This window comes from Enoplosus armatus, chromosome 14 (genome assembly GCF_043641665.1).
Source record: "Enoplosus armatus isolate fEnoArm2 chromosome 14, fEnoArm2.hap1, whole genome shotgun sequence".
NCBI lineage: Eukaryota > Metazoa > Chordata > Actinopteri > Centrarchiformes > Enoplosidae > Enoplosus > Enoplosus armatus.
The window spans coordinates 17,710,167-17,730,576 of NC_092193.1; the positions used below are offsets into that span (position 1 = coordinate 17,710,167).

Below are 20,410 nucleotides of genomic sequence, written 5' to 3' on the forward strand. Positions count from 1 at the left end.
TGTAACTGCAAAGCCACACTGTATCTGTGTATCCCCACGAATTGCGTTTATGAAAGATGAAAAGGATTAGAAGCGGTGAAACGTTGACAACATCGGCCCCAGAGGAGAAGGCTCCAGGTGGGGTTGTCGGAGCGTGGAGCTCCTTCCCACTGTACCTCCTCCAGGAGACATAACATGGCTGGGTGAACTCCCCTGTGCGGGGCCCTCATTCTGTCTGTGTCACATCCCATTTGTAAAGCCTCATGATAGGTGACTCACACCGAACACCGAATTGCTATTGTTTTTTTCTTAGATTATTCTCAGATGTACTTGAGCTGAGTCTCTGTGTAAAAGTCTGCCATTTACAGTTGAACAGGGAGACAACGTGTGTGTGTGTGTGTGTGTGTGTGTGTGTGTGTGTGTGTGTGTGTGTGTGTGTGAGAGAGTGAGTGAGTTTACATGTGTGCAGTGCATGTCACAGGGATTAATGTTCAGTAAGTGCGATCCCTGCCATCGACAGTAATATTGCCTCTTTTTATTCAGTATCACACTTTCCATTAGGATTCCATAAAGCATTATTACTGTGTATGACACTCTCCATCTCCGTTGCTATTACTTACTTACTTACTTTTCTCGCCTTTTTATCTAAAGACTTGCCCCCTTCTCATTCGCCTGTCACTTTCCCCTTCAGCCCCCCCCCCCCCCCCCGCCACGAGCCTACCATTTTAAAACCTCTACTAATTAAAACAGAAAGTCATTCCAAGCAGATGGCACGAGCTGGCCTAGGTAATTATTGCCAAGTGAACCATGGCCCCTGTAGACCTTCACTGAAATGAGGAGGAGCGAGCTCAGTTGGATTGGGTAAGAAGCTCCGAGAGAAACTGCGCAACGTTGGCACATCTGACCCGCAGAGGCCACGGACCGGATCAATGAGAGATTTTGAAGGTCTTTGTCGTGCGATCAAATAAAGTCTTAACGCACTCAGTCTTAAACAGCGCATACTGCTTTGCCTTAGGTTCTCAATTCTGCCCTCAGCCCTCTTTTTCTTCATCTCATGGGAGTCAGATTAATTAATTAATTAATAAGAATTTTAATGCGTTGTATCTTCCAGGATTTGTAGGATGTTATGAATCTAATTATTCTGTTGCCTTTAAACCTGGTATTATGCCTCAAGGTTTCTCTGCGCGTGTCTCTTATACCGCCACACCTACTTACATGGGTGATAAATAGGTTTTGAAAATATGCATGCGGTATGCGAATGCATGTGTGCTTGTGTGTGTTGCAGGAAACATCAGTTTGTTTTTTCTTTGTAATGTGAGCACTCCGCTAATGAGTTGATACACTTGAGGGAGGTGTTGGTTAAAAGGAAGTCACAATCCTTGTTTGCCCCATAATCATCCGTCTTCACCTCTAACAAAGGCCCACATTCCTGCTCTCTAATGAGGACACAAGTGGCACTTAAGCTGCGCTCCAGAAAACCTACCGCTGTATGTGATCTAAGAAAAATAACAATCACAAATGTGTTTATTTGTATTTCTTTTTGGTGGTGGCAAACTTAGAGGGTTGGGGTTTAGAGAAGGGAGAGACGTGAAGGAACAAAGGGAGGAGAGGGAATGTTTGTCTCAGTAGTTTAATGGGGTCAGTTCATTACGTTTTGCAGAAGAAGGCGAGGAAGAATGTTAATTGACATTTTTGAAGTGAAATGAAACAGGGGTCGCTGATTGTGGTTACAGGCTGAAAACACATTTACCGCTGAAACACGTGTTCTATTAGAGCGACACTATTAGACATTTCATAATTTTCTTTTGATAGCGTCAACAAGCCAAGTGAGCCGTTATCGCTTTGACTTTGGCACTCTGGCACAGGAGATAATTGAGAATGAGGCAATTAAACAAGATTTAGAATTAGAGGCGAGCAGTTTCTGATCGGAGTGCTTCTCGGTGGCAGGCTATCCCGTGCTGCAGCTGCTGGACTGTAGTAACAAGACTTTAAATCACATCATACATAACTTTTAAGTGAGCCCATACTGTAAATGTGATAATTAGATTTCAGTGGGATTTTATGCGGGTTGAAAGACAGCCAGACAGAGAAAATGAGACAGTAGAGCCTGTAGCTGGACATGTCCCCCATTTACAGGTTTAAAGTTTCTGATCACAGAAATCTCTCCAAGCAGTCCAGTCCTAACTGTGCAGCTGTCATGACTGAGATGAGACCAGCTCTGTGTTAATAAAAATACTAATATTTCCATCTAGGTAGTACAGGTAAGATAGTACAGTAGACTCAATCAAAAATGAGGAAGTAAAGGACCATTGATACAACAACTGTTACAATAGACTTTTTCATTAAAAAGGAGAAAATAATGTGTGCTATCATGTAAACTAGCTAACATATGATGTGTGTGTTTGTCTGTTAACTCATCAATAGTCCATCATCAACAAACAACCATTTATTGATCACCTCTGTTGTACTCTGATCGTTTGTCTTTTTTAACTAAGGTAAGGATAGCTGGATCACATATAAACATGGTCATAAATAATATCTGCATCAACAAAAAACTCTGGAAACTCTGGAAACCCTTCATCTTGCTGAAAAGATTTGGCCAAAGTCAACACCTTAACCTTTACAAGTCTCGAGCGAATGCAGCCTAAAAGCACACTTGTGCCTTTACTCTACGTTGTAACTAACTTGTATAAGGCGGCCCATTTGGACTAAGTTAAAGTACAACTCCTCCACTACGTTCAAACTTACACTTTTTTGCCCTTTGATACCAAGGTCATGAAAGAGCAGGAGTTGGAGAAGTGAGAGCAGAGTTAGATTAGTGTGTGAGCACAGCAAAGAAAGACTCTTGAAAAATCACTGCCTGCTCTCTTTCCTTACAGCCCCTCAGCTAAGCTTAAGCTCCCTGCACATCTCTAAACGCTCTATCTAATTTAAAGCATCAGAGCCAAGATGGGGCCGGCTTAGTAACAGTGGCGGCTGTGTAACAACACCGGAGAGCTCAGCTGAGGGCCTTTTAGCCAGTGATTTATTAGACTGTACTGCAGGTCCTCCTGGAGAAACAGGCTGAGGAAATTGAATGGCTCTGACCTCTGTCTGCTTCTGGCTCTCTGGCCGAGCTTGCAGCCTCGTTTGCTTCAGGTGGAAAGTGCGTTTTTTGTATGTGTGTGAACTACATGTTTCTCTTTGAACACAGCGGGGTTAGCAAGATTTGGGTAGCGACCGTCATAAGCTCTGGGCTGTTGTGTGAAAGTTTAGATCACTCTCAGTTCTTTCTGCTTAAACAGCACTTTTTCCCTGACATGTTTTTGATTTGCAAGTCTCAGCACGCTTGACATGTTTATCAGCCCTGTGGCCCCGCTGGCTTGTAGCTTTCTGTGGCAAACAGGTTTGGGAGGTAAAAGGTTTAACCTCCCTGAGCTCGCAGTGTTCAGCAATCAGGATCCATTTCACTGCTCTGCGATGGAAAACCTGAAGGAGAGATTAGACTTTTGGAGACCTGCAGAAGGAGGGAGGGGGAGACAGCACAACGAGTAAGAGTCAAGAATATAGGGAAAGTGGAGATAATTAGTGAGGGATATCAGCAGAGTACTGCAGAGGGCTGCATGGGAATAATGCGAGAGATGATGAGCCTGATCTCCTCTGATGAGATGCTGGGATCCAGATAATGTGACCAGCTTCATGACAGAGATTAAGCCCTACTTTGCAGACTGACCATGCTCAAACCCCGTTGTATTGCCTCCACACTTCCTATTCTCACTGTCATCCTCTGTCTGTGCTTTCGCTGTCTCTGAGCAGCCAGGAAGACGTGTGCCCCCGCAGAGTTCGCCTGCTTAAATGGGCAGTGTGTCCCGGGACGCTGGCGATGCGACGGGGAACCAGAGTGTCCCGACGGCTCTGACGAGGCAGAGGAGACCTGCAGTGAGTGAAACTGTTCATGTTTATTTTTTTTCCTAGACTTTAATCTTTGCTTTTGTCTTGTGAAATAAAATAGTTTTATCACCTCAGGCTTAAAAAAAAAAAAAAAAAAAAAAGATGTTAAAATGAAAAAGTCTAATAAGAGAAACATGTAGCCTGAGGCAAGAGGTTGCAAGTAGACGTTAAGACAAGCAAAAATAAAAGATCTAAACCGCTTTATTTGGAGGTAAAACCACAAGTGAGTGCACCAATAATGTCAGTTATATCCCCTCTTTGCACAGGAAAGTTTTTGCAACAGTTACACCAGGAAGTTCCATAAACTGCGGTAGTTGTTTACAACGGGATACGTTTGGCTGAAATCTGTATGACTGTCAGACTGCTTGTGCTTCTTGCCCATTGGACTTCTTTTTACAGATCTCCGCAACTAACTTATTATGTTATTATGGATAGAAATCATGGACGAATCTACAAAAATAAGAAGCAGGTCGTATGAAACTGGAATTTCCCTTTAAGCTTTTTCTGAATCTGTCTGTGTTGTTTTTGATCTCAACTGAGAGGCACAGTGGGATCTACTGTTGCTGTGGATCAGATTTTTTTTTACACTAAGAACAAAAGAAAGAAGCCGCGGCTGGCTAAATGTGTTGGCATTTTGCGCATTGCATCAGGATACGCTGTCACGCCTTTACCTCGTTTTTAGACAAGATTTAATTTGACTCTCTTAAAACCTGCATTCAGGCTGCTGATTTCTCTTGTTATCTCGGCTCCGGCTGCCTCCACTCGCCCACACATTTCAATACTCAATGCTGTCTGATGGCGAGTGCAGTAAAGGCCTCGATTACGTCTCCGCCAAGCTGTTAGAGCCGAGGATCTCTGGCTGGCTCACTTTAGCCTGTGCCAGCCGAGCGCACCCACACACGGGCCCTGATGGGGGTTAGGTGAGTTGACGTCTCCACAACCAAGCAGGGGCTCAAGAGTGGGAGGCTTGAACCACTTATTAATTGTTTTCTTTCTTTTTTAAATTCCACTTTCTTTTTTCTCCCACGGCTGCTTGCTTCTCTCTTGGGGTTATAGATATCAGATGGAGCTGAAAGCACTGCACTACTAAATAACGACGTCTCAGGGAAAAGCAGTGAGAGGATCTACACTGGAATATAGTGCCAGAAATGTGTTACACCAAACAGGCGTTTCAACCCTACCAGGTCTGCGTCTGGCAAATGTTATCCTTGCTGAAATACAATACAGTAAAACAAGATCCGATATCTGATGCGCCACACTGCCTATATTCGTTTTTAAGTGTGGTAAGATCTGCACATATAAGGAGCCAAAAGCACACAGGGGCAGTGCTGTTGCACAACATTAACTGCCTCATTAAGAGTGTGGCAGGAACAAATATTTCAGTTTTGACTCTGAGACACAAGTTTACCTTAAATTATATCTCATCGTCCGCTTAGTTATCCATGAATATTTCATTTTATGGAGAAATAGAGAGACTGGAGTTATAGAAAGGTTTTAACAGTTCGCCACTGTTTGATGTGAAATATATGCTGGCATACACTCTGCCCCAAATTCACACAAGTCGACTCCCAACGTTGATAAATGGCCGCTTGGACTGTACTTGGCTAAATGTGGACTTTGATGTGGACTGGGGCTATGACTGATGACGTTTCGGAAACCCACAAGAACAGGAAAAGTCCCCCACAACCAACTTTCCCAACCAGTATCACATATACAGGATAACCAGCCGTGCCACGATACCAGAACACATTTTACCAAATAAAAATATTCAAATCCAGTGACCATTTCCAAAAATTACTTTAATAATGATGTGAGGGTTTTTGATAGCTGAGGTTGATGAAGTTGTAAATAAAGTTGATGATGATATTGCGTAACCTGTTTGAAACGGATATTTGGAGTTTACCCACCATTATCATGCTTTGATCTTTTTAAGTTATTGTGGGAGGGAATTAAAATGCGTCAAGCGGAGCAGGAAATGAATCAAGAAAAAACCGAGTGAATCTCTCAGAGGATATTCATTCTAGTTTTGTTACATTTTATTGGCGGTGGATGTGTGGGTCGGTGCGATGAATAATGTAGCAGCCAAGCAAAGCTTCTAATGTCACCCCCAGAAAGTTGAGTGCATGGAAGGAGACATAAAGGGACCTCTGAAGGAGAACAAGTTTATATTGGAAATCCAATTAAAGATAAATGAAGAAGGGTTCATCTCTTGGCTGCAGAATAAAGAGATAGAGATCTGGGAAGAGAAGGAAGCCATTTATATGGAAATCGCATATGTATTCATAAGATGTTATGTAAATCTTTTTTTAAGGTTTTTAAAAAGAATCAACATACATGTTGTGTTTTTGTTAAGTATCTTTTTAGGTGTGATCTTTTTACTGCACTGTGAAAACATTGATGTCCTTTTTCTCCTCCTTCCTCCTAAAAGTCAAACTATAATACAGGTAGTCCTCACCACTGTTTAGTTGAGCCCCCCCTGATTGAGAAGTGACAGATTGAGGCTGGATCCTGAACAGAGGGACTGCTAATGAGATCCACTTCATCACAACTGCCTTTCACTCTGAGTGGATCCAACTGTGCCATAATCACACTGAAGAGAAAAGGAGAAGGAGAGAAAAAAAAGGATGGACATTGTGCAAATATGCATACAGCATCTTAGGCAACAGCAACCAACCTACTCTTGAATGTCTCTCTTATCTTATGTGTCTCATTAACCTCGTTTCACTGGTAAATTACCTGTCTGTGCCAGCCACTTGGTGAGATTACAAAGCGATAATGAGTGTACATCTGTCAGGGAAAACCTCTTGATGCGCTGTATTTGTCTGATTAGAGTGAAGATGCATAAAACAACCTCTGACATGAACATTCAGCATATCCAGTCTGAAATCAGCATTTGGCTTAACACTTGCAATACCATGCAACACTTCGCTTTAAAGTCAAAAGCTCCTGAGCTTCACGTGGATCAATTAAACTTTGCTAAAGTGAGTCTGGTTCTGCCGTCTTACACCGCCACAGGGGGAAGGGCGGGATTTCACACCGACTGCATCCAATCTTTAATGTGATAGAGATATGAAATATGCCATCATGTAAATAGCACATGCCGGGCTAATTACATATAGCACAGCATACACCTTAATGCATCATGCTCCAGTTATGCTAAAGCCCGATAAGCCATGCTGCACTCTCACATGCAGGGGGAAAAAAAACCTTCATCTTGTTTTTCATTCAATTTGCCCCCCAACTCTCCTGTATTTTCTGTCTATTTCAGTTTCACATGTGCACAAACATACGGTACACGCTCACATTTGCACACACGCATACACACACACACACACACACACACACACACACACACACACACACACACACACACACGGCTAAGGCATTTTGGACTGGGTGCAGCAGACATCTGTGCCACAATCATTCTGGCTCACTGAGTGGATTCCCAATTACACGCTGGAGTAGCGTTACACTGCCGTATTAAGAATTCAGATTCGGGCCACACGGAGTTACTCGCAAGCGCTGAAAAATGAATGACTCCATGGAGAAACGTGAAGTACCAGAGCTCATAGTTTTTGTATTAGATTAATGTGTAATCAAGGAGGAACTGGGCCACCTCAGCCAGCTGTGCAGCAGCTTCTCTGCTCCCTGGCCAAAGCAGCGACATTTGTATGCACTCTTAGTTGCCCAAGTCACTTTTAAGGATTTAAAAAGGGGGGGTGGAGGGGTGTTAGCTGCTCGACACTTTCCGGCAAAATTGCTGAGTTCAGCTCAGTTCTGCATGTCAGTTTGTCCTCTTTGCTTTAAGATTCATTTCTAGGAGTTGACAGGCGTGAGGGAACTTCACAGTGTTTCATCTTTCTTTAGGAGCCTTTCATTATGTGAGGACATAACCCTGAACTGGTGCAAAATGTGGCCGATTCAAACAGATGGAACTTTTCTTTTTAAATCTGCCATATTGTGTGTTCAGTTTGGTCTTTTAAGTGTTACGTAATTTTTTTAGTGGATTATAGATATTTCTCTGAAAGGGGTTTTGATGAAAACTTCCTTCTATAAACCTCTTTGTAGATATTGAGCTTCAAACCCTGTTGAGCTTTTCTGGGGGAGTCTGCTTTTTTTACTGAGTTTATAATGGGGAAGATTTTCTTTGTGAAGATGTTTGCATTGCACATACTGGATGCTACAGTTCAGTGTGTGTTTAATCTGTGGATTTCCTCTCATGTGGAGATGTGGTTTGTCACAGTAGGTACTATGAGGGAACAGGTAAATTTACTGTAGGCTGTTTATGTCAATAAGAATAGGCACTGAACGCACTGCATAGATGTATACTACATTAGCTATGTGGCTCTTACGCATAGTCTTCCCTTTCTAAGTGTTGTTTTTCGGACTCTTCTGTCTCCTCTTTCATACTTTGTTGCATAGTAAATTGTTGGTTTACCTTCAGATCTCTTTCTCTCTTTCGTTCTTTTGCAAGTTACTATGTGGGTACTCTACTAAAGAGCTGATCAAAATGTCATCACTTGTAGCGCCTGACAGTGTTGGAAATGTTTGGGCTGATGCTGTAATTCATATTTTCTTTGTTACGTAAACACCTGCACTGAGTTTCAGTCAGGCGCTCCGCCTCAAAAAAGAACTGAAATGTGTTTGTGTCCCCAAAACAAATAGAAGATGTTGACATCTTTCTGTGAGAAACCTATTGGCTTCTGCAGTTCTGTCAGTCCATTAGGTGAAAATAGAATTCAGCAAGATGATCAAGATGTGATGTTTTAGTGAAACAAACATTTAACATGAACACTTTTGGCAATGATCCCATAAATGTGTTAGCATTGATAGAGATATGTATTTACAGGACATTAACTAACTAAAAGATAGCAGTAGGACAATATATTAGTCAGGCTTTGTTCAGCTGAGTAAGTCACACTCGTGGGGGTACAGCACTTGATATTAAGCAGAAGTGCATGCCACTCCACATTACTTGCTTATGCACTTTGCTGAAAATAACAATTTTCCCTCTTGTAGCCTTGCAAGCAGCAAGTGTTCTTCGCTGTACCAGATTTATAATTCAGAGAGGAGGACATTGCCACGCTAACCCGGTTTAATGAAGCAGTGAATCTGAGCATGACTCATGTTATTGGAGCGTTTTGTGCCTTTTTAGCTCAGAGGCAAGGAGGCCGGGTCATCTCATTCACCATCAGAAAACCTGAACACGAACATATACAAGTGTACATGCTCGGGAACATGCTTACAGTACACAGACCCCCATAGGTGAACACATAGCCACACAGACGCCAAAGCCCTTTAGCAGTGGCAGTTGGAATAGAGAGCTAGGATTACTCAATAATGATTTTGGAACTATCTGTATAGACAAGACAGGCTGTCACAACATGCTGAGTGCACAAATTCACATGTAAAAGCTGTCTTGAACTGGCTGCAGGATGAATCACCACTGTACAATATCTGTTAGCAATTGGAAGCAGCAAAACAGACATACATTTATATGAATAGGCTGCAAATTATAACTTGGTGAGCTCCATGTCATGCTGTAGTGTGGTGTTACGAAGTTGTTATGAAGCCGCAGTCCATTATATCAGATCCGTTGAACATATTTTCGAGCTTCACAGAGCTTATTAGGCCCCCCCGTAACACTGTGATATACCACATGCCTGGTGACAACCGATAAATTGAAGAGTTTCCACACGTCGTCATTGAAAGCCAAGTTTAGGGTAAAAGGCTGTCAGCAATAACGACGTCAATCGAGATGATCAAATAATAAGCTATCGCACCGATTGCACTGTTGAGATGAACACTGCCTTGGGTGTGTGAAAGGTGATGAGTCTAAACAGATCTCCTGCCAAAACGCCACAGCGGAGATGAATCCTCGTTTTTCACCCTGATGGTAAACAACAACAGCCAGGCAGTCAGTTTGTCTGTGAGTAATCAGCTTTTATTATGTTGCCTCCTTCTCACACAAAAACCCATTACCTATGTCTTTATAAAATCGGAGGTTTCACTAATCAATAGCTGTCGCGAGGAGTAGTCGCAGCAAAGTTTGGTTTCTTTGTTTGGATTTGGGAGGACCAGAGCTCACGCTTCATTAAAGAGTCATCAGTTAAAAGGACAGGACAGCTCGCCCTCCGCTCAGCGGATTCAGATTCTGCTCAAGTCTGCGCTCTGCCTGCCTTTCCTCCTCCATCTCCTTCCACTTGGTATGGACGGCTTTGATTTTGCTTTAGGATAAGAATCTGAAAGGTCATGCGACAGTTTGTCTCTTCATCCGTTCCCCCTCCATACAGTATCTTGCTCTTGGCGTGTCTCCCTTCTTATGGATTCTGTTTTTCTCAGAAGCTGTCGTCCTTATTTCTCGTTCTCTTTCACCCTTTCTTTCATTTTCTGTTTCTTGTTTTCTGTCAGGTCCTCGTTGGAGCCACATTAGTTAGAATTCATTCAGGCACCATGTAATTTCCTCTCAGAAAGATTCCACCTCCTCGCCTCTTTCATCTCAGACATTTCTAAGAAATGTTCCCTGTGTTTCCTCCAGACCAGCCAGTCTGTCATTTGGTTTTCTGACATTACTCCGTTGTAATCATTCATTTTTGCTCATCATTCCTTTCTGTCTTCAGTTTCCTCAGACTTGATTAAGCTTGTTTGCTCACTTGACACTCTCGACAGTCGTGTCTGGAAAGAAATGACTCATTTTTTTTGAAAACATATCACATTCATAATTGTCTCTGTTGCATCCTTGAAGAATTTAGCATTCACGCAGGCAACTTCAAAGACCGTCACGTATCTTTTGCCTTGGCGATACTCTTTCCAAACTTGCACATGAAACAGAAAGAGAAGAAATGAAATATCACTTTTATAACTCGTCACGTCATGAGGGAAATGACTGCCGTGCCAGAGCTGGCAGGTGGAAGAGGTTAACTGCAATCCAAATCACTGCACTTCCTTCTTACTATCCTGCTGTTTTACTCACTGTACCAGTGACAGCAGGACATTGTGTGACACAATGTTTTAGTATACAACTGTCGAGAATGTCGAGTGACAAAGTGTGAATTACAGTAAGCTTTTGCCCACTGACCTAACGCTGCAATTAGTTTAGAACGACGATTTGTGGACGTATGAAAATGATAGAGTAGTACAATGTTCTCTGAGCCTGAGGCGTTCCCTGCTGTAGAAACTGCCCCCGAGCACTGCAGTGTCCAGCATTGTGTGTGTGTGTGTGTGTGTGTGTGTGTGTGTGTGTGTGTGTGTGTGTGTGTGTGTGTGTGTGTGTGGGGTCAGGGCCTAGCTGCATCAGCCATTCTCACTGCTCTGGTCTCCCCAGGCACCAGCTGCCTCTCCAGCCTCCTCTCCCCACCTCTCTACTGTCACCCCTCCATGTTGCAGGGACAGACACATACTCAGAAATGAAGTGCTGAAAAACGCACCGTCGTACTTAAACGACACTTATCTGCCTGGCCAATATATCAGCCAGTGTCAGCTTATTGCCGATCTATCTGTATCGACGTATATGATGGCCGATAAGTAACAAGAAAGTGCACACCACTCCTCTACACTAGCTCTCTGCTGCAGCTCTCAGCCAGTTCAATTCCAGCTGGGGACCCTTATGGCAGTACACTGTCTATATCTACACTGTCACTAATGGCCACAAAATAACCTTAAAAAAAGAAATGCCAAAGATATGTGTCACGTAAGAAATAGTGTAGCCATTATGTAAGCCTATTTTCCAGCTGTTAAGTGTCCCCTTCAGTCTTTAAGAACCAACTTTAAGATGTTTGTTTGTGGTATGCTTTAACAAGTGTGTTTTTGTGTTGAAGAACATTACCTGCCATCAAGTCAACATTGATATTGTAAATTTCATCTTGGTCCCAAACCAATAATTTTTGAATTTTTGAAAAGACAAAATGAATATTGGCCAATATATGTTTATCTGATTTTTAAACTCTCAAAGATTGATATTGGTATGAGCCTTCAAACTCTGGTGGCAGCAAATACACTAATCTTTTACAAGGCGAATTAGCATTTATCATGGCTGTAAAAAAACCTGCATTGCACTTCATGCTTATTGTATAAATGATTTAATCACCACAGAATATGAATTTTCACCAAATGAAATCAAACAAATTAACATAAAAAGCATTTCGACCCAAGGAAAAAGCATCGCGAATGAAAGCTAAAAAGCACCCTGCAGTTAAAAGGTATTATGTAATTGTCATGGAAGATGAATATAGTAACTAATTTAATAATTAAAATCTACTGCATATTGAATTTACATTAAATAAAAAGGAATTCAATTTTAAGTGCAGTGTTGTAACGAATGTATTTCCATATGAACAGATGTGCTTTGTTTAGAGAGATGGTTTGGCAGTCTGTCTCCCTGCCTGGTCCAATTAACCACAATACAGTTTACACCTAACATAACTAGCATCAAAGATTCTGTTACAACCTCATAAATGGTATTTATCATGGAGCGTGTTCTCAGTTATCACGCTACAAATGATCCTCTTATTGCATTGTTCGTCAGCTGTAGCAATCTCAGTGAGCTCATGTACCCCCTGCAGTCGCCTGAGGGTACGTGGAAAGATTGTGGAGTAGCTCAACTGATTAAAAGATATATCATTATGGAGTCAGCGGTGCCATTTGAACAGTACATGTTGTGATTCAGAGTGTGTGGAAGTTCGTTAGCAAGGAAAAAGCTAATGCTAAAGGGAAAATGAATAAACAGTTAGTTATAGTTAGCTCATGGATAAAGGTTGAAATAGTTCACCACCTGTCATGTTTCAGATGTGTTCATGAACGCATCTGAAACATGACAGGTGGTGCTAATGAAGGGGTACTTGAGTTCATCTGACAGGGCTGTGGGGGCACGAGTGGCAAGCAAGGTTGGGAACCATTGTTCTTGAATATGATATGAAAATAAGAATCATCAGAAAGATAAATGATTTGCCATGTAGGCTGACCCTTTAGTTTCATTCCGGGTGGCTCAAGGCTGCACTGTCAGCAAAGATGTATAATTAACAACATGCTTCATATTAAACGCAGTGTAATCTGGATCAAACCTACCCTGTGCCAACTACAGCAGATTGGCAGGAAAAGGAGGAGGGGGGGGGGGGGGGGGGGGGGGTTGTTCTTTTGCTTTACAGCCAACTGTGCATTTGCTGTATTTCATGATCTTCCTGCATGTCTCTTTAGAGGCAGGCCAGACAGTAAAATCAATTGGCCAGAGTGGTGGAGTTTTGGATGAGTTTTAACTGCATCGTGGGAGCGATAGAAATCGAGTCCAGCGGTTGTCTTGTGGTTGTTTTTTGTTGCTGCCTTTACGGGACCATAAAACCACTGCAGTAATCTCCCTATCTCTTTTATCTCTGCCCACAGGCAAACAGACGTGCCCTCCAGAGAAATTTGACTGTGGGGGATCCACCAACAAGTGTGTCTCGTTGTCATGGAGATGTGATGGAGAGAAGGATTGCGAGAACGGGGCGGACGAGGAGGACTGCGCGTCTGGTGAGTGTGTCTAAGTCGGCTGTCACTTCTCTCCCATAATGTAAATTACCTCAAACCAACTAAATGCACTCTCCTTTCTGATGGTTCTGCTTACTTTTTCACTGCTAACTGCATTTCAAGAGGGTGTTTTAATTCAAGTGGAGGCAGTGACAGATGTGCAGAAGTGAATGACTTGACAAGGCTCACAGTCAGTAGAATAAGGAGAAGTCCTTTTTTTGTATTTTATGGGGTTTCATCCTTTCTGATCTCACTTATCATCCAGAGGCTTGAGACATTAAAGCACAGCAGGGAACGCTCTATATAATTAGAGGGATTTGAAGTGAGGTTGGAGTTTTAAGCCAGCTGCACTCAACAACAAAGTCCCCTTTGATGTGGAATGATTTTTGGTGTGGAATATCAGATATTAGCAGCTTTCTGTTGATATTTTGAGGTTTCTGTCACCACATTTTGAACCTTGTGTCTTTAGCCTTTCCACTGTAGGGCCCTCAGAGCCGTCAAAAATGACATCACCTCCTACCCAGCCAATCAGACAACTCAACCATGCGCTGCCCCCACCCCCCACCCCCTGCAGGGACTATCCTTGCCCTACTTCTGAGGCGCCGTGAAGAATCGGCTTCTTCTTTTCTCTCTCTCCCTTTGCTCCTCACGTCAAGAGGAATTGATTGAGGCAACAGAGCTGTAGGGGGTGTGGTGTTTAGACTTTGAAGATTGTGCAAAATGGCACGTGGCGGCAAATGCACAGAGGGAGCGAAAAAGGCCATCTTCTTATTATCCTATATAAATGATGTTTTTTCGTCTCTCTGTCAGTTATTTGTGTGTGTGGGTGTTGAGACTGTAACTGGCTAGCGTCGAAGCAATTCCTGTTTATTTGTTAAGAACACGCACAATTTTGAGTTTGTATTGAGAGAGGAAGCCAAATCAATTTGGCATCAAATTAAAACATAACTCAAAGAAAGAGTCTTCTTAAACAGATATTTACCCTCTCCTCCTTGAAAGATGCCTTCTTCTGTCGTGCAATGAAGATGTTTTTGCCAGATCAGCCTGCAAGTGGCCTGTCAATGACTCCCCGTCTCAAAGTGGCCTACACACTCACGCCAGAGCAAGTGGTAGTGATTCCATTGACTTAAGATCTAATGCCGTCCTAGCTTAGATGGCTTTTCACTGCGCTGTCCATTGAGACCCAGTCTAGCCTGTGCTAATCCTTTTTTCATTCTAATGTCTGTATTGATGTGGCAGTCCTAAGCCTCTCAGTAGTGACATGAGGGCGGGTAGCAGGCTGCCGCCCACCCAGGCAAAGGCCAAAATCCCTTCAGAGGTAAATGCCGCCTGGTGTGACCAGGAGGGAGAAGTTGACTCAGACTCAGCGCAGTGCTAGATAACATCGCAAATTAGGCCTATTAAGTGCTGCTCAGGCCAGTTTATCTGAAGACTGATTAGGCCCAGTGCCAGCCCGAAAGATGATGTCTAATGCAGATCAATCTGAAGGTTTCAAGCATTCAAGAATTGATTCTTCTGTGTCGTGTTTGTGGTTCAGCGGTTAACTTGAGGTTAACGTTTCACCCAATTTCCCATATTGTCTCCTATTGGAAGTTAACAAATCTTGCTTTCAATATTTCACAATAACAATGAGTTTTGCCTAAACCTGACCAGAGTTACTCATAGTGCTGGCTATTATAGGAATAAACAATAGAAAAACATTTGCAGTGAACATTCAAGTCATTGTCCTTCAGCATAATCCATGTTTTGCAGACTTGTTAAATCAGCATTCTCAGTGGTGAGTGTGCTGCATTGTTAAACATGTTGTAAATGACACAAACCCTGTGTAAATGCAAACTTAAAAGAAGTTATGATGCACAGAGTTGAACTGGGCACAAATGATGATTTCCTTAAAAACACTGCGTGCTTCATTACTCTTAAGCACTGCAGACAGAAGGCTTTAGATCTTTCACATTTACAGTGATGAAGTGAGGCCAGGGAGAAGTGGTGCAAATTACCAATTGGTTTGAGTATGTCTCAGTGTGTCTGTTCGTTGCGGGCTGGCTGTTGGCACAGGGGCAGCTGGAGAATTCACTTCAAAGCAGCATTAAGTCGGCTGTGTGTTTGGATTTAGAGAGAGAAGAAGAATGAATGGAGATGTGTAAAATGATGCAGCAGCGGTCGCACAACATCGAGAATGAAGCTAACTTATCAGTGTATGCATCCGATGGCATTTGGTTCCTGCCAGACAGCAACAGCTCAGGCTGCAAATGTAGTTCCAAATCCTCTTTGGGTGCAGTTCATTCAAAATAATGTTGAAGGGACTCGCTCCAAGTGTAAACAAGAAACTAAAATGTCAATGTCAGCCAAATCAACATTGTTTGAGATAAAACTCAGTGGCTCTGTCATCTTTTCTCTTTCACACCTGTTGCGTTTAACAGTGAATGCTTCCATGTAAGGGTGGTAACATGCCCATTCACACTTGCCCTTTGGGTAGTCTGTATGTGGAGAAATGCCCCTCTCAGGATGTCTGGGGTCTACATCAACACAATGTAGTCAAAAATCCCTCAGGCATGCCCTCTTTCCCACGGCAATTGGCCAGGTGTGCACAGGTTTAAAAATGGGCAGAGCTTTAAGTGTTCAGACTGACACATAAATCATCAATTGAACCGTTTTGGTGACCTGGCATCCTGCAGCACTCTGTGGACCCACCAGGCAAAAAGACAAGTTTATTCCAGTCACAGTTCCAGTCACATCCATTCATGCTCCTCTTCACTGCACCTTGTGGGTTAATTTATCCTCTCTGGTGGTCAAAAAGGTTCAGTAGTTGGTTATTAAAACTATTAGTTGTCTCTGCAACTGGTCATAAATAGTGCTGACCAGGGAAAAACTGAGGACAGAGATTAGGATTTTTGTACCGCAACATAATTTGGGAAACAGTTCAGGTCATCTTTGCGTTTGCGCCACAGACTTCTTTGTTTCACATCAGACTTGAATGACAATGCTCACACCAGCTTAAACAAACCAAAAAAGATTTGGTTGGAGCTGCACCGAACCACTGAGTTGTGAGAGCACGCTCAACATGAGCCTGCTTTTTGTTGTCTTTCACACTCATGCTTTCGTGAACATGCTCAAGCTTAATCCTGCTTACAGTGTGCAAAACATTCAAACTCACTTTACTCTTTCACTTGTGTTTACCCAAATGTGAGTGGAGCGGTTGCGCTCCCAAAACGCACTGAGCTTGAATGTACCCAGTTAGCGCCAGCGCGCTCTGCTATTAGTAAGAATTTACAGAGAGCATAGCCCGCCACAGACTTGAAAAAATAAATCTTGTGGAGGCATCCTGCTAATTGAGTCATCCACATGTTGAATTATGTATTAAGTAGAATCTAGCCCTCACCAGAGGAAGCTTCCCCTGATCAACATTACATTAAGCAGCAGTTCTAGAGAGGCTCCGCAAGAAAGTTGAACTGTCCTCAACCCTCAGCGATGTGGAGATTAATGTGCACGTACTCAGCGGGCATTTCTCCTGAGCACGCCTGTCTGCTGGGATCCACTGCGAGGCACCGGAGCTGGTCTGGATTTCATGTGTGTTTGCATTTGCACTCAGTGTCAGGTTGAGCTGACTGCCTGATGTGTGCACATAATATTTCGGTGTGGTTGTATTTTGGCTTGTTTTCTTTACTCATATTTAACGCTGCTTGGATAGTATGAGGCATACAGTTACTTCCTGCACTCCCTGCTGCTGTAGTGAAATGATGAAGCGTTCACACATTTTACCTCCACTGACAAAATGTATTCCCTATTTCATTGGGCTAATTTAGCTAAACGGTGAGTGTTTTGTCTGGTCTCGGCACTCAGTCCATGTGTCTTTTCCCCTCCCCCTTTGGCTCTCAGTTAGCTTACCTTCGCAGTCAGTAATGACATCAGAGGGCAGGTTAAAAGACCCCCATCACTTTGACTCCCATCTTGTCCTCTGATATCTTCTCTTGGCTGTTACTGTAGATGAGAGAGTTGTTTCTCCGTGTTTTCTCTAAATGTGTGTGGCATCACAGGAAAGGTCAGCCACTGAGCTGTTTCCCTGGTGAGCCACTGTGACCCATCTGAACTGGCAGGCAGTGTGAGTGTGTGTGTTTCTACCTTTCTTTAGTGGATGGTGTGTGTGTGTGTGTGTGTGTCTTCCAGTGACCTTGCTGCAGTGGACCTCAGCTCTCTGAGCAGAGCGATACAGGTCTGAGCTTCCCTTCAGTTTAAATCTATGAATATCTGTGAGAAAGCTGAGAGGACGTTAAGCTGCACACACAGTGACTGATGTGCCCAGAGGTATTTGTGCGTGTACAGATAACAAAAATAAACAACTCTGTTTTTGCATGCTGACACACAACCTGGATATCTTTCTTTTCATCACACTTCTCCTCTTCCTCCCTCTTTCCCTCCTCCTACGCTAAAAATGAATTCTTTCCTTCATGCATCCTGACTGTTCACGCACCACACACTCATCAGCTGTAATGTTAATGCGTGTGGAACGACCAGTCATCTCTTGCCTCTACATCTGAGCTACTGGTTGCCGCTGGCAACAATCTCCCATCACCAAAGCGCCAGAAAAAGTAAAGTGGGTTACGCTGCCAGCTTCTGACTACCACATCTAGAAAAGGTTCTCCCACCCGAGGAATTAAAAGAGAAGGGGCAAGATATGACAGTGTGCCACCAGTGTAAAGCTCTCAGTGAACTGATTATTATGTATAATGCATTCATGGTAGCAAACAGAAGTTGTGTTTGCCTTGATAACAAAGAGAATGAAGGTGCCCCCCCCCGGCGGGAGAAAATCTTAAAGTTAAGGGACCTCTTTTGGTAACAAACAGCAAAAGTAAATTGACAAATAAAATTAAAGACCAGAAAAGTTGCTAGTCTATCAACAATTTCACAAATTTAGCATAAGTTACTTGTTTTAGCAACTAAAACTGCTGTGCCCCATGATTGGTGAATTATTAGTTTTGCTTGTGTGCGACATTAAAGCTAAAAGCAAGTAAAAGTCAAAATAATGTTTCTTTTGCCAGTTTCGTGATATTTTCATTTTCTTTATTCGCCTAATTCGCAAAGTTAAAAGGGTCTCAATATATGCAAGATGATTTTAGTTAGAGCCTATTCAAATTATGTCGATGGCCTTCGATTTAAAGACAATGGAATTAAATGATTAATTAATTATTCCAATTCAAAAAAACTACCAGACACACATTTAGTAATGTGTTTAAAAGTGCTTAAAAACAAGAGGAAGAGTCGACAGCCATGCTGCTGAGTAGTATGTTATTTTCCTGCTTTTGTTCAAGCAGCCATACCCAATTATGTAAATAGATGGATAAATGTTGGGTCCCTCTGCGGTTTATTTATCATTTAAAACCCACAAACCCATGTTGTACAACATTTTACGCAGGCAGTCTGTGGTCTCAAAGTTGCACTGAAAGTCATTTACTCAGCGCCCCCTCTGGAAAACAAAGTCTCTCTCCAGTGTAACCAGGCCACTCATGTACATTGCTAATGGTCTGCCCCCTGTGTAATAATGTACATGTCTATTGAATCTCCTTAATTATTTAGTGTCAAATTAGTATGGAGTTCGGGTGGAGGCATAACAGGGACAGTAGTTATAAAACCGAATCAGATGGAGCTTGTTTAATATTAATGAATATAAACCCTTCCACTGAACTGAATCCACTGCACTTGTTTTTTCGTTTCAGTTGCTCTCGTCATACATCTGTGGCAGTCGTGTCGGTACCAGTGAAGTAATTAAACACTGATGTTTGTAATGAAGAAAACAGACAGTGACTTTAACATATGGTATAATTACATAGGATAGTAATTAGGACACTACCTTGCATCCGATGTCTGTTCACCCAGTTAAACTCAGCACGTGGGGATGTTCATGATTTTCCACTTTCAGTTCTATTCTTTCTGAAGCTGTTTTTGATTCAGGTTTCTTTTCGTGTTAAAGCTGCCAACCGAGGACAACTACTCAACTTGTTATTATTTTTATCAGATAAATAAATGTTGATGCCTTTAATTTCTATTTCAAAGGTATTTATTCTTTATTAAATTATAATTATTATTATTAATAATAATAAATGACTGTGTATTTACATAAAAGCTGGACTCTAAGACCAACGACTTGACCTTTGGGAGATGTGCGCTTTCTCCTGCCAGTCACTGACAATATGCTACCACTTTACAAAGTGCTGATTCTGCGTAAAATGTTTCAAAACAGCAATCCCTTCCTGTAACCAGCCTTAACAGCCAAAGGCAGCAGTGTTGAAGCTGAACTCCCTGCGGTTTGTGTAAATATCAAATTCTGCTTCTCCCTGTGCTGGCCTCTGCGCTGCTATGGGCTCGCAGTGGGAAACCTGACTCTTCACAGCCTGAGTGCTTTTGGCAAGACATTAGTATAGACAGAGAAAGCTGGAAAAGGTAGGGAGAGAGAGAGAGAAAATTATTTACAGAAGCCTTGAGGTTGGCTTTGTGAAGAGGAGACGTACAGAACAAACCGAAATAAGATCAAACAATATTATGCCATTGAAATGTGTAATTTGCAGCAACTACAAACCAATCTGCAGTGACGGCACTCTAGCTGGTGAGATAGCCACAGCTATATATTACTTATTTAGTTATAAGAAAAGCTGGAGGGACTTTTGTTTTTTAGGTATTTTTCTTCAAACAAACCATTTTTCTCAATTTCACTGTCCCTGTAGTTACTGCTCTCTGCATTTGTAAGGCAGAATATTATACACTGTCAAATGTAACCTATAGTATATGGATAAGCAGTCTACTTGTTGGTCATAGACAAGAGAAAGATGAGCCAAGGAAAAACACGCTAGAAAGAGAGAGATCTTTAGAGAGAGGAGGATGTACCACAAAGAGATCCGTCACAGGCCGAGGACCGGCTGATGGCAGAGAGCTGTGTTATCTTTCACTCCACAGGAGAGGAAGTCTCTCACCACCTTCTTGTGATAACCACCATCATCCCCTCTCCTCC

General features: G+C 42.5%; 1 protein-coding gene across 1 annotated transcript in view; it reads left to right on the forward strand.

Moving 5' to 3' along the window:
• Positions 1-20,410, forward strand: part of LOC139297027 (low-density lipoprotein receptor-related protein 8-like) — a 67,622-nt gene that overhangs the window by 20,429 nt on the left and 26,783 nt on the right. Inside the window, exons 3-4 of the mRNA XM_070919609.1 lie at positions 3,775-3,897; positions 13,285-13,413. Of these exons, the coding sequence (XP_070775710.1) occupies positions 3,775-3,897; positions 13,285-13,413 (252 nt within the window). The remainder of the gene's footprint in view (positions 1-3,774; positions 3,898-13,284; positions 13,414-20,410) is intronic.